Raw genomic sequence first — 13,414 nt, 5'->3', positions numbered from 1 at the left:
AAATAACTCAACTGATTCCTCAATGGCTGATGTTGGGGCTATGGCAGGAATAGATGTGGACAAGGAGGCAGGTTTATCCACTCTGGCAACTGGAGGGGACTGCACACTTGTCTCTGCTTGCGTGACAGAGGATGAGGAAAGTTTAGTAAGCCAGTCCACCACCTCCTCTGCATGCTGTGGCTGGATGGCACGGGCAAACTCACTAAACAGAGGAAATTATGCCCTGCCTGAGGACTGATCATCCCGTCCACCTTTGCCTGTGGACACATTTGTTGCTGGCCCACTTACAGTGCCAAGTGAACGTCTGCCTCTCCTTGCTGTCCTCCCAGACATTATTGGGAGGGAGGGGGCAGTGCTTATAAGCAAATGTAAAGAAGAAGTTGAAATCTGTACGTAGATGAACTTTAATAAATGTAAAGAGGTGTTTGGTGCACTTTGAGTACTCACACTACACAGACACATTCCATGGATGCACTATAATGCGTCAAACGTACAACGACGCACAAAACTATATGGCGTTAAACTGGAAGTAAGGCACACATAACTAAATGGTGTTAAACTGGCAGTAATGCAAATCAAATAGACGGCCTTTCAACCATCACTACACTGGTGCTGAACCGTCCCTACTCTAGCTATACACTAATGTAAAGATTACCGACATGGTCTCACTACACTACACTGAAACTATAGGAGCTGTCCCTACTCTACACTAATGTATGTATGAATGACATAGTCTCACTACAATACAGTGAATCTACCTGAGCTGTCCCTACTCTAGCTGCACATGCAAAGCTGCATGATGGTCCTTCTCACTACATTCACACTATCCCTAGACTGGCACTAAACTAATATTCTACACCGACAATTGAAGCAAAAGAGCACAGTATAGCACATTAACTAATAGCACTGAACAGAGCCCTGTTCTAGTTCTCCACGGCGAAATCACACTGAAAATGGCTGCCATTGAAAGAATACTTTTATACTGTGTGGCGGGAATGAGCCATGATTGGATAAAGTCATGATGACAGTGCCCAATCATGACTCTGACAGTGCTCTGTGCCCTGATTAACTGAAGCTTTCACTGCTTCATCCAATCAGGGCTTGCAATGCACTGTTCAGCACTGCAATGCATTGTGGTCAGTTCTGGGGCCCGAACAAACGGCCGAACGACCAGTTTGTTCCAATTTTCGCCGAACCACTGAACAACGAAAGTTCGGCCCAAACTTATGCTCGGGCCGAACCGTTCGCCCAACCCAATAACCTCGACCTTGCATATTAAATTACAAAACCTAAAAGGCACTGAAGTGCACACAATCATACCCAGCAAGCCCATGTGGAGCCCTTTTAGGCCTAGCTTGTACGCGAGCTTAAAATTAAAATCCTAGTTTAAAGTACAGAGACACCACCATATGGTCCAATATCTACATAGGACAGTTTCACAATCTCCACTTACACTAACCCCTACAGATGGTGCAGTTTAAACAGCTTGCTTATTTTACAACTGACACTTCCTGGACAGTGGAAGTCTTTACTTCCAGGCTGCCTGCAGGCGTGTCAGCAGTTTCCCCACTTCAACCTGTTATATGAATTGCCCAAAAAAGCAGCCCTTTCATAAGCAGGAGCTTCACTTTGTTGCTGAAGTGGAAGTGCAGGCAGTTCAAAAGTAGAAGGCTTCAACACTTTATGAATTGTCAGTTTACAGTGAAATAAGCAAGCTGGTTATACAGCACAGATGCCGTCAGCAGAGAGGGCTAGTGTATGTGGATATTATGATTGCAAAACAGACAATAGCAGATAATAAAAAAATAAAATAAAACAAAATAAAATGTTGTGGCAGGTTCTCTTCAAGTCCTACCATGTCATGCAATTTTCAATATCTAGATCATCTACATCTTTCTGAGGGTCTGGCATTTGGTTGCTGAATGAAAGGAGCATTAGTTAATTGTATTCATTTAGAAATTATTTTTTTCTCACTTCCTTTTCTTTATTTTTTTATAATAACAATAAGGCAATTGCAAGTTTTATACTGTTTTTGTGCAACATATGTGACAGCCCATTTCTAGAGATTACCAATGCTAACATTTCAACATTCTGAATATTATAGAATTTTTAGTAAAAGTACTTCAGGGGTTAAGTAGACATCATGTGTGGTTAATTTTCTATATTTAAAAAACTATAACACTGGTCAATCATAACTTGGTGGTGTACATAAACAGTATGTATTCATAAAGGGCCACCTGTCCATTTTCACATGTTTACAATTTAGTAACTCACCCTGTTGGTCAGGATCTGCATTGCGTGACACTATAGCACTAATAGCAGGAAAAGTAATGCTGGACATTGCAGCTACTGCTCCTGCAGCCCACATCATCCTGAAACATTAAAAACGGTTTTAATAAAAGTAACAAGTACACAAGCAACAAACAAGTTAAAGTTTGAGCAATGATTGACATCCCAGCCCCCTGCACACAACCCACATATTCTGGCACATGGATTAACAATCCTAATATTTCCAAAATGCTTTCCATTTTAACTGAACATTGCTTATCCCTTCCGGACTTCCTATAAGCATATTTTAGTTGCTCAATTATCACTATAGGAACAGTTCTATGGGAAGGGCTGGGGTTTGGTTCCATGAGGAATCTGAATAATATTTAATGACCACATTAGTGTTACTATTATTCAGATTCTTCTTACATTATGACATATGTTAACAGCTATCCGATTGACCTCCACATGAAAAAAAAAACAAAAAAAACAAAGAGTCTTAAGCCGCGTACACACGGGCGGACTGTCTGGCCTACTTAGTCCGCCGAAACACATTTCAGCGGACAGTCCGCTCGTGTGTGGGCTTCAGCGGACTTTTTCAGCGTGCAGTCTGGCGGACTAAGTATTTCGGAATTTCCGTAATACTGTTCGTCGGACTCGCATTTCGGCGGACAGTCCGCCCGTGTGTGTGCCAGTCCGCCGTACTTTTGAAATGAGCGGACTTTTCCCGCCCGGAGAAAAGTCCGCTCATTTCGAGCGGGTCTCCAGGTAGGCGGGGCCCGCGAAGGAGACGTCGCTGGCCCCGCCGCCTGGTATGGACTTAAAGGGGAACCCCAACGCCGAAAAAAATCGGCGTGGGGGTCCCCCCCAAGTCCACAACAGACCCTTGTCCGAGCACGCTACCCGGCCGGCCAGGAAAGGGGGGCGAGCGAGCGCCCCCCCCCTCCTGAGCCCTACCAGGCCGCGTGCCCTCAACATGGGGGGGTGCCTTGGGGCACCCCCCCATGCACCTTGTCCCCATGTTGATGAGGACAAGGGCCTCTTCCCGACAACCCTGGCCGTTGGTTGTCGGGGTCTGCGGGCGGGGGGCTTATCGGAATCCGGGAGCCCCCTTTAATAAGGGGGCCCCCGGATACCGGCCCCCCCTCCCCTCCCTATGTGAATGAGTATGGGGTACAATGTACCCATTCACCTATAAAATAAAAGTACCAAAAAAAACACAACACACGAGATAAAATACTTTATTGCACAGCTCCGGGGGTCTTCCGTCTTCGGGGGTCTTCTCGCCGGACTCCTCCGCTATCTTCTTGTAGCTCTTTTGCTAGCGGAGGAGTCCAGCTTTCTTCCTCGCCGCCGGCCTCTTCTCCCGACTTCGGGGGTCTTGTCCCCCTCTTCGGTTCTTCTGCCGGGCCACCGCGCCTTCTTATAGCTCTTTTACAGGCGGTGGCCCGGTCTTCTGTCGCCGCCGACTTCCGTTCTTCTTCTTCTCGGAATGCCAGGGACGCACTACGCGGCCACTTATATAGGGACAATGGGGCGGTGTCACATGGCTTTATGTCACATGGGTTGGTGTCACATGGTGACCCCGCCCCTTACGATGTCATAGTCCCCATGTGACATCAACCCATGTGACCAACCCATGTGACATAAAGCCATGTGACACCGCCCCATTGTCCCTATATAAGTGGCCGCACAGTGCGTCCCTGGAATTCCGGCCGGAGAGATCGTCGAGGCAACATCTCCTGGAGAAGAAGAAGAAGAAGAAGAAGAAGAACGGAAGGCGGCGGCGACAGAAGACCGGGCCACCGCCTGTAAAAGAGCTATAAGAAGGCGCGGTGGCCCGGCAGAAGAACCGAAGAGGGGGACAAGACCCCTGAAGTCGGGAGAAGAGGCCGGCGGCGAGGAAGAAAGCCGGACTCCTCCGCTAGCAAAAGAGCTACAAGAAGATAGCGGAGGAGTCCAGCGAGAAGACCCCCGAAGACGGAAGACCCCCAGAGCTGTGCAATAAAGTATTTTATCTCGTGTGTTTTTTTTGGTACTTTTATTTTACAGGTGAATGGGTAGGGGTACATTGACCCCATACTCATTCACATAGGGTGGGGGGCCGGTATCCAGGGGCCCCCTTATTAAAGGGGGCTCCCGGATTCCGATAAGCCCCCCGCCCGCAGACCCCGACAACCAATGGCCAGGGTTGTCGGGAAGAGGCCCTTGTCCTCATCAACATGGGGACAAGGTGCTTTGGGGTGGGGGGGCCGCGCGGCCCCCCTTTCCCCAAGGCACCCCCCCATGTTGAGGGCACGCGGCCTGGTACGGCTCAGGAGGGGGGCGCTTGCTCGCCCCCCCTTTCCTGGCCGGCCGGGTAGCGTGCTCGGACAAGGGTCTGTCGTGGACTTGGGGGGGACCCCCACGCCGATTTTTTTCGGCGTTGGGGTTCCCCTTTAAGTCCATACCAGGCGGCGGGGCCAGCGACGTCTCCTTCACAGGCCCCGCCTACCTGGAGACCCGCTCGAAATGAGCGGACTTTCCTCCGCGTGTGTGGGCGAGTCCGTTCATTTCAAAAGTAGGGCGGATAGTATGGCGGACTTAGTCCGCCGTATTAGTCCGCTCAAAAAGTGGTGTGTGTGGTCAAGTCTGTTCATTCGAAAGTATGACGGACTGCCCGTCGGATTGTCTGACGGACTAAGTTGGCCAGACAGTCCGCCCCGTGTGTACGCGGCTTTAGGTTTACTGGCTTTATACATTTTGGTAGCATCTCTTCATATTCATAGTTTCACCATCTGTTAGCAAAGTAAAAAAAAAGAAAAAAATAAATAAAAGAGAAATCAGCGTGACTAGGGGTGCACCGAATGGGTTTTTTGGTGCCGAAACCAATACCGAAAATGAAAAATACACTAGGCCGAAAACCGAAACCGAAAGATATTTAAAAAAAAATATTTTTATACAGGAGATGGTCAGAGACTGGAGACACGGTACAGGAGATGGTCAGAGACAGGGGACACGGTACAGGAGATGGTCAGAGACAGGGGACACGGTACAGGAGATGGTCAGAGACAGGGGACACGGTACAGGAGATGGTCAGAGACAGGGGACACGGTACAGGAGATGGTCAGAGACTGGGGACACGGTACAGGAGATGGTCAGAGACTGGGGACACGGTACAGGAGATGGTCAGAGACTGGGGACACGGTACAGGAGATGGTCAGAGACTGGGGACACGGTACAGGAGATGGTCAGAGACTGGGGACACGGTACAGGAGATGGTCAGAGACTGGGGACATGGTACAGAAGATGATCAGACTGGGGACATGGTCCAGGAGATGGTCAGAGACAGAGGACGTGGTACAGGAGGCGTCCCCCATTGCAGCCAGTGTGTCCCATTGCAGCCAGTGTGCACCATTGCAGCCAGTGTGCCTGTGCCCCATTGCAGCCAGTGTGACTGTGTCCCATTGCAGCCAGTGTGATTGTGTCCCATTGCAGCCAGTGTGATTGTGTCCCATTGCAGCCAGTGTGTTCCATTGCAGCCAGTGTGCCTGTGTCCCATTTTGCAGCCAGCCTGTGCAGGGAAGAGAGCCGCCTCCGCCGCCTGTTTGATCACAGCGTCGGGAACATCACAGCTTTCATTTCAATAGCCGTGTGTTCCCGGCCGCGCGCCGTCACACACAACCCTCCCCCCTTGTCCGGGCACTTTGATAGACAGATCATCCGTCCAATCCTGCGGATGATCTGTCTATCTAAGTGCCCGGACAAGGGGGAGGGGCTGTGTGTGACGGCGCGCGGCCGGGAACACACAGCTATTGAAATGAAAGCTGTGATGTTCCTGGCGCTGTGATCAAACAGGCGGCGGAGGCGGCTCTCCTGCGCTATACACCCCCCCATGATGGACGGCACCAGGGGCGGGGGGCGGAGCCCCGCCCCCACCCAGGCCACACCCAATTTTCGGCTCCATTACCGGCCGTTTTTCTCTTTCGGCAAATTGCCGAAAAGGGCATTTTCGGACGATATGTTTCGGCGGCCGAAATTTCGGTGCATCCCTAAGCGGGACATGTTGAAATTAAGAGAAAGAGGGGTAAAAAAAAAAAGGGATAGTGGGGAAGGATTAAGAGGGGGAAGGAAGGGGGAAAGGAGGTTGGAGAGGATGGGGGAAGTCTGTAGGTGCACTTGGAAACGTATGTGGGTATGGATTTCATCCCCAAGATGGGATTCTTGAGAGGATAATGCACTCTGGCATATAAAAAGCTTTGCATGCAGTCTTGCTCTAGCTCACGGCTTTGCCATGAAAGTGTAGTATTCAGGTGTAAAAGTAATGTCTATCCAGTAAAACCATTTTTTTTTTTTTTAGGAATTGCACTATTTTTGTAGTCTTAATTTAATTTGTATTTATCTATAGCATTTTTCTCCCTGGGGACTCAAAGTGAAGTGAGGCAGCCATCTTCGATGCACTCATTGAGCCAATTAATCTACCAGCAGGTCTTTGATGTGTTGGGTAGGGAAAACCGCAGTACCTGGAAAAGACCCACACGAGCATAGGGAAAACATTCAAAATCAATGCAGATTGTGTACTGGTTGAGATTCAAAACTGAGAACCCTAGTGCTGCAAGGCAGAAGTGCTAAACACCAAGCCAATGTGCTGCCATGGACGCCACTTTAAGCCCTTGTACACACGGCCGGAGATTCCGACGGAATGCGTCCTATCGGACCGTTTTGTCGGATAATCTGACTGTGTGTGGTCTCCATCGGACTGTTTCCGTCTGAGTATCTGAAGGACCAAGTTTTCCAACTTGTCCGTAAAATGTGTAGCCTACTCCGACGGACAAAGTGCCACGCATGCTCAGATCAAATTCCTAGACCAAAGCTATTGGCTACTAGCCTGAACGTAGTCCCGTCATAACGAAATAACGTCATTACGTTATGTACAATCGGATTTTCCGACAACTTTGTCTGACCATGTGTTTGCAACAGTTTCGGACAAAATCCAACGGATTTGGTTGTCAGAATGTCCGACCGTGTGTACAAGGGCTAAGCATTTCATCACTTCCAGGTTTAGAGTGGTCATTTTCAGGCAGGGGAACCTAACAAGGGAGAAGCTAATTAAGCATGATAGGTGTTTGATTAGCTTCAATAGCGTACAGGGGAGACATTAGGGTTCTTATAGATCCCTGATATATCTCATTAAAGAGAGTCTGTCACTCAACATATACGGTCATATAGGGGGGTTTGTCTGTTAACTATATATATATATATATATATATATATATATATATATATATATATATATATATATATATATATATACATACATACACACATACATACATACACACACATATACATATATCCCTACATATGAAAACAACGTTTCCTGTGCAAGCTGAAGTGAGAGCAATAAAATCTAGAATAATCATTCATGATTAACTCTAACCTGAACACCTGTAAAGCTTTATGGGCAAATGGGTTACCAAAGTTTGTAACCATTTCATGGGCACACAAAAAGGCTTAACATGTCTTATATATATTTACTCAAACGCAACTTTTTTTTTTTTTTTTAACCAAAATGATACAAAAAAAATAGACCAACGAAAACGTCAAAATAAAAATAAAAATGGAATAAGTCTCTGGGAGAACATGTACCCAGGGGGAACCTTGAACAAAAACAGTCCTAAACAAGAATACCAGCCCATCTACATGTGAAGGACAAAGCCTTACAATGACGATAACAATAAAACTTCATGGACAGGCAATTTATCTTGCAAATATATAGTTATATAGTTACATATTAGGGGAGGTAGAAAAAAAAGACACACGTTCATCAAGTCCAACCTATGTGTGATTATATGTCAGTATTACATTTTATATCCCTGTATGTTGCGGTTGTTCAGGTGCTTATCTAATAGTTTCTTGAAACCATCGATGCCCCCCGCTGAGACCACCACCTGTGGAAGGGAATTCTACATTCCTGCAGCTCTTACAGTAAAGAACCCTCTACATAGTTTAAGGTTAGACCTCTTTTCTTCTAATTTTAATGAGTGGCCACAAGTCTTGCTAAACTCCCTTCCACAAAGTTTTATCCCTATTGTGGGGTCACCAGTACAGTATTTGTATATTGAAATCATATCTCATCTCAAGCGTCTCTTCTCCAGAGAGAATAAGTTCAGTGCTCACAGCTTTTCCTCATAACTAATATCTTCCAGACCTTTTATTCGCTTTTTTGCCCTTCTTTGTACTCACTCCATTTCCAGTACCATCCTTCCTTAGGACTGGTGCCAGAACCGGGCAGCATACTCTAGGTGCGGCCGGACCAGAGTCTTGTAGAGCGGGAGAATTATCGTTTTGTCTCTGGAATTAATCCCCTTTTTAATGTATGCCAATATTCTCTTTGCTTTGTTAGCAGCAGCTTGGCATAGCATGCCATTGCTGAGCCTATCATCTACTAGGATCCCCAGGTCCTTTTCCATCCTTTTCCTGGATTCCCCACAGAGGTTCCCCACCCAGTGTATAGATTGCATTCATATTTTTGCCACCCAAATGCATTATTTTACATTTTTCTACATTGAACCTCATTTGCCATGTAGTTGCCCACCCCATTCATTTTTGCAAGGTTTCCACATCCTCCACAGAACCCTCTGAACTCGCCCTTGTTGCCAGTTTTCAATCCATGTACTCACCCTATGGTCCATGCCAAAGGTCCCAAAGATTTTATTCCAGGCTAGCTCTGCACACCCAGTACAGCGGGGGGTGCAAATATAGCCTTCAAAGCTAGTGCAGAGAAAACACCAATCCAGATAGGTGCTATATCTTGATTAAAGTCTCAGATTAAATAATATCATGAAGCAAAGAAGGTTGGGGAAAAATAAATTTTTTACTGTTGAAGAAAAGATGCCCAACTCTATGCAACGCTAGAAATAAAATGAGGCATACTGGTGATCGAGAAGGGGCAATGCATAGGCTAGTAGTTTATAATTTTTCTGTTTGCCAATTACCAAACATCCTGTAGATAGTAGCATAATCCAACTATAACTGAATTCCTTTTGTCCCTATACGCACTGGTAAAAAAAAATGGATTAAAAAACAAACAAAAAAACCTATAAAATAGTATTAAAAATAAAATACTTTGTATTTGTAAACACAATATTGATTTACTCTATGTATCTCAACCTATAAGAGAAATGCATACTTTAGTTGGTTTCCACAAATAGAATCTGTTATCACTCACCACTGCTGAGAGCCAAAGCCGTACCAAGCTAACTGCAGGATCTGAAAGCCAAGCCCAAGGAGAATAGTGTTCTTATTACCGATAGATCTCATGAGAACACCCAACACCACAGTCTGGAGACAGAATAAAGGATAGAAGATACAGTTTTTCACAGCAAAAACAAAAAAAAAACAATTTTAAAAAATCAGGCATGAACATTAATGCAAGAGCTCTAGTTTTTGTTTGTAGCGCTTATGTCCAGACAGTGATGGAACACAACTAAAGTCAAAGGTAACATATGGGCTCTTACTATATACAGTTCTTTCTCAAATGTATTCATATAGGGTAGAGGCACTGCTGGTAGTTTTATCCAAGTGCAACAACTGACAACATTCAGAATGAGTACAAAGCAACTGAAGGCACATATTAAAAAACTTACCTGAGCTAAAATAGACAATATTCCAACAACACCAATAAATGTAGCCACAGTTTCTGATGAAAAGCCAATCACCTGTTAAGAAAAAGAGCCAGGGATATTTGAAATATATTTACAAAAGGTAAGTTGTGATTCGGTTTCAAGTTAAAGATTCTTACTGATTATTAATAAAGAACTTTACAAGCTTTTCCTAATGACTGATGTGATTGACTGGTCTCTGGACTAATTCAAACAATAGTCTATAATAGTCTTGTCTGGCTGATTTATCTAATTTCTCATGAACTAGCTTTTTGGATACAACAATCCTAGTATAACAGATTTTTATATATACTGTACAGTGCCTTGTATTCGGCCCCCTTGAACTTTTCAACCTTTTGCCACATTTCAGGCTTCAAACATAAAGATATAAAATTTTTATTTTTTGTGAAGAATCACCAACAAGTGGGACACAATTGTGAAGTGGAACGAAATCTATTGGATTTTTGAAACTTTTTTAACTAATAAAAAAATGAAAAGTGGGGCGTGCAAAATTATTCGGCCCCCTTGCGTTAATACTTTGTAGAGCCACCTTTTGCTGCGATTACAGCTGCAAGTCGCTTGGGGTATGTCTCTATCAGTTTTGCACATCGAGAGACTGAAATTCTTGCCCATTCTTCCTTGCAAAACAGCTCGAGCTCAGTGAGGTTGGATGGAGAGCGTTTGTGAACAGCAGTTTTCAGCTCTTTCCACAGATTCTCCATTGGATTCAGGTCTGGACTTTGACTTGGCCATTCTAACACCTGGATATGTTTATTTGTGAACCATTCCTTTGTAGATTTTGCTGTATGTTTGGGATCATTGTCTTGTTGGAAGATAAATCTCCGTCCCAGTTTCAGGTCTTTTGCAGACTCCAACAGGTTTTCATCCAGAATGGTCCTGTATTTGGCTGCATCCATCTTCCCCTCAATTTTAACCATCTTCCCTGTCCCTGCTGAAGAAAAGCAGGCCCAAACCATGATGCTGCCACCACCATGTTTGACAGTGGGGATGGTGTGTTGAGGGTGATGAGCTGTGTTGCTTTTGCGCCAAACATATCGTTTTGCATTGTGGGCAAAAAGTTCGATTTTGGTTTCATCTGACCAGAGCACCTTCTTCCACATGTTTGGTGTGTCTCCCAGGTGGCTTGTGGCAAACTTTAGACGAGACTTTTTATGGATATCTTTGAGAAATGGCTTTCTTCTTGCCACTCTTCCATAAAGGCCAGATTTGTGCAGCGTATGACTGATTATTGTCCTATGGACAGACTCTCCCACCTCAGCTGTAGTTCTCTGCAGTTCATCCAGAGTGATCATGGGCCTCTTGGCTGCATCTCTGATCAGTCTTCTCCTTGTCAGAGCTGAAAGTTTAGAGGGACGGCCAGGTCTTGGTAGATTTGCAGTGGTCTGATACTCCTTCCATTTCAAAATGATCGCTTTCACAGTGCTCCTTGGGATGTTTAAAGCTTGGGAAATCTTTTTGTATCCAAATCCGGCTTTAAACTTCTCCACAACAGTATTACGGACCTGCCTGGTGTGTTCCTTGGTCTTCATGATGCTCTCTGCGCTTTCAACAGAACCCTGAGACTATCACAGAGCAGGTGCATTCTATTTATCACCATCAGTCATTTAGGACAACATTGGATCATTCAGAGATCCTCGCTGAACTTCTGGAGTGAGTTTGCTGCACTGAAAGTAAAGGGGCCGAATAATTTTGCACGCACCACTTTTCAGTTTTTTATTTGCTAAAAAAGTTTAAAATATCCAATAGATTTCGTTCCACTTCACAATTGTGTCCCACTTGGTGATTCTTCACAAAAAAATTTAAATTTTATATCTTTATGTTTGAAGCCTGAAATGTGGCAAAAGGTTGAAAAGTTCAAGGGGGCTGAAAACTTTCGCAAGGCACTGTATATCGAGCATTTAATGAAATAAACATTTCAGCAACTTGCCTAAAACTGATACAGGCTACAAAAAAAAAAAATTACCACTGTCCCCACCTATAACTGCACCTTGGTGTAAGACAAATATATTGTTCCTATTTTTTTACATTTCATTTTTACTTATTACAAATACAAATTATCTTGATAGTTAAATTTTTTTCTCCTTAGCAAATTAGAGGGCAGCGCCATTCCTACTTTTTCCTTTTTTTCTAAGTTTTACTCTCCCTATGGGTGGAAGTAATTTGTAGGGGCAGCTACAATCTTTTTGCATATGTAAAACCCTGCAGGACACTTATATATTTGTAGCACAGTACCACTTTTCCATCACAGCAAGGAGCCCATGGAAGAGGCGATGAATGTCAAACAAAGGGGTGAGAGCATGCAGTGGACACCTGCCATTGTGCTATATGCTGGGTGTCCAGTGTGCCCCTATACCTTTAAGGAGGCATGGGCTTCCTCCAGGCTTACTGTCCCCTCTATCTATCCATTATTGCATGTGCTTCTACTATGGAGGTTGTCAAAAATTTTAGGACTGCAGATTATATTGGGGTGCCGTAAAGTGGCTCTGCTTCTTACTCATGTTTTTGAGACAAAACCAGAGAAATTCCCAGCTCAACTCACCAACCAGTCTGCTTACCAACCAAATTATTCTAACAGTATGCGTTAAAAACAGGGGTTTAGTTTGTACACATTTGTAAATGCATGCGTAAGCTGCAAGGCCACTTCAGAGTATCCTGTATTACCTGCAGTCCTAACTCCTGTAAATTTACGAGTCTCCACAGTGGAAGCACACACATTCTAATGGATAGATAGAATGAATATATGTGCTTCCACTGTGGAGACTCTCATAAATTTAGAGTTAGGACTGCAGGCAATCCAGGGTGGATGTGAAGTGCCCTTCCATGTGCTCCAGTTACAGCTGGGGGCAGGGGTCATTTTGTTTGTTACTCATGTATTTGCAAATGCGTGCAAACTGTTGACAGGAGAATTCATTTGGTTGCAGGCTGGTTCACAAATTGAGCTGGGAATTTTATTTGGCTTTGTTTGACAATTTTTTCTCTTTTACCCAAGCTTAGGAAATAAACAATATTTTTATAATTATATACACACAATATATATATACATACATACACACGCACACACACGTGCGCACACACGCGCGCACACACACACACACACACACACAGTTGTTTTGCATCATTGATTAAACATACATATCTCACAAAAGTAAATACACCCCTCACATTTTTGAAAATATTTTATTATATCTTTACATGTGACAACACTGAAGAAATTACACTTTGCTACAATGTAAAGTAGTGAGTGCAGGGGGGCGTGTCCGGATGTGAGTGGCGGACGTGTTAGTGATGAGCTCCAGGAATCCTAGACTCCATCCTCAGCCATCCGTGAATTTAAACATCAAAAACCAGCCAGATTACCTGCCTGAATATTCCTCTACACGTCCTGCTGCAGCCTGTGTCTATATTACAAAGGTTTTGCCTGTGACCAGCGAGGGAGCCATCGATTCTGCACATCTGTGGCCGGCGCCATCTTCCCAGCCTAT

The 13,414-nt window shown here is 44.7% G+C and overlaps 1 protein-coding gene across 1 annotated transcript in view; it reads right to left on the bottom strand.

The window, feature by feature from the left end:
* LOC143974345 (hippocampus abundant transcript 1 protein-like) overlaps positions 1-13,414 on the bottom strand; it is a 72,670-nt gene that overhangs the window by 16,238 nt on the left and 43,018 nt on the right. The window contains exons 8-10 of the mRNA XM_077475617.1: positions 9,897-9,968; positions 9,479-9,591; positions 2,275-2,372 (exon numbers count right to left, since the gene is read on the bottom strand). Of these exons, the coding sequence (XP_077331743.1) occupies positions 2,275-2,372; positions 9,479-9,591; positions 9,897-9,968 (283 nt within the window). The remainder of the gene's footprint in view (positions 1-2,274; positions 2,373-9,478; positions 9,592-9,896; positions 9,969-13,414) is intronic.

Source organism: Lithobates pipiens, unplaced genomic scaffold (genome assembly GCF_037356315.1).
Source record: "Lithobates pipiens isolate NorthernLeopardFrog02 unplaced genomic scaffold, aLitPip1_a1.2 Scaffold_13, whole genome shotgun sequence".
Taxonomy (NCBI): Eukaryota; Metazoa; Chordata; class Amphibia; order Anura; family Ranidae; genus Lithobates; species Lithobates pipiens.
Note: the sequence above shows the minus strand (reverse complement) of the source record. Positions and strands in the feature narration are given on the sequence as shown.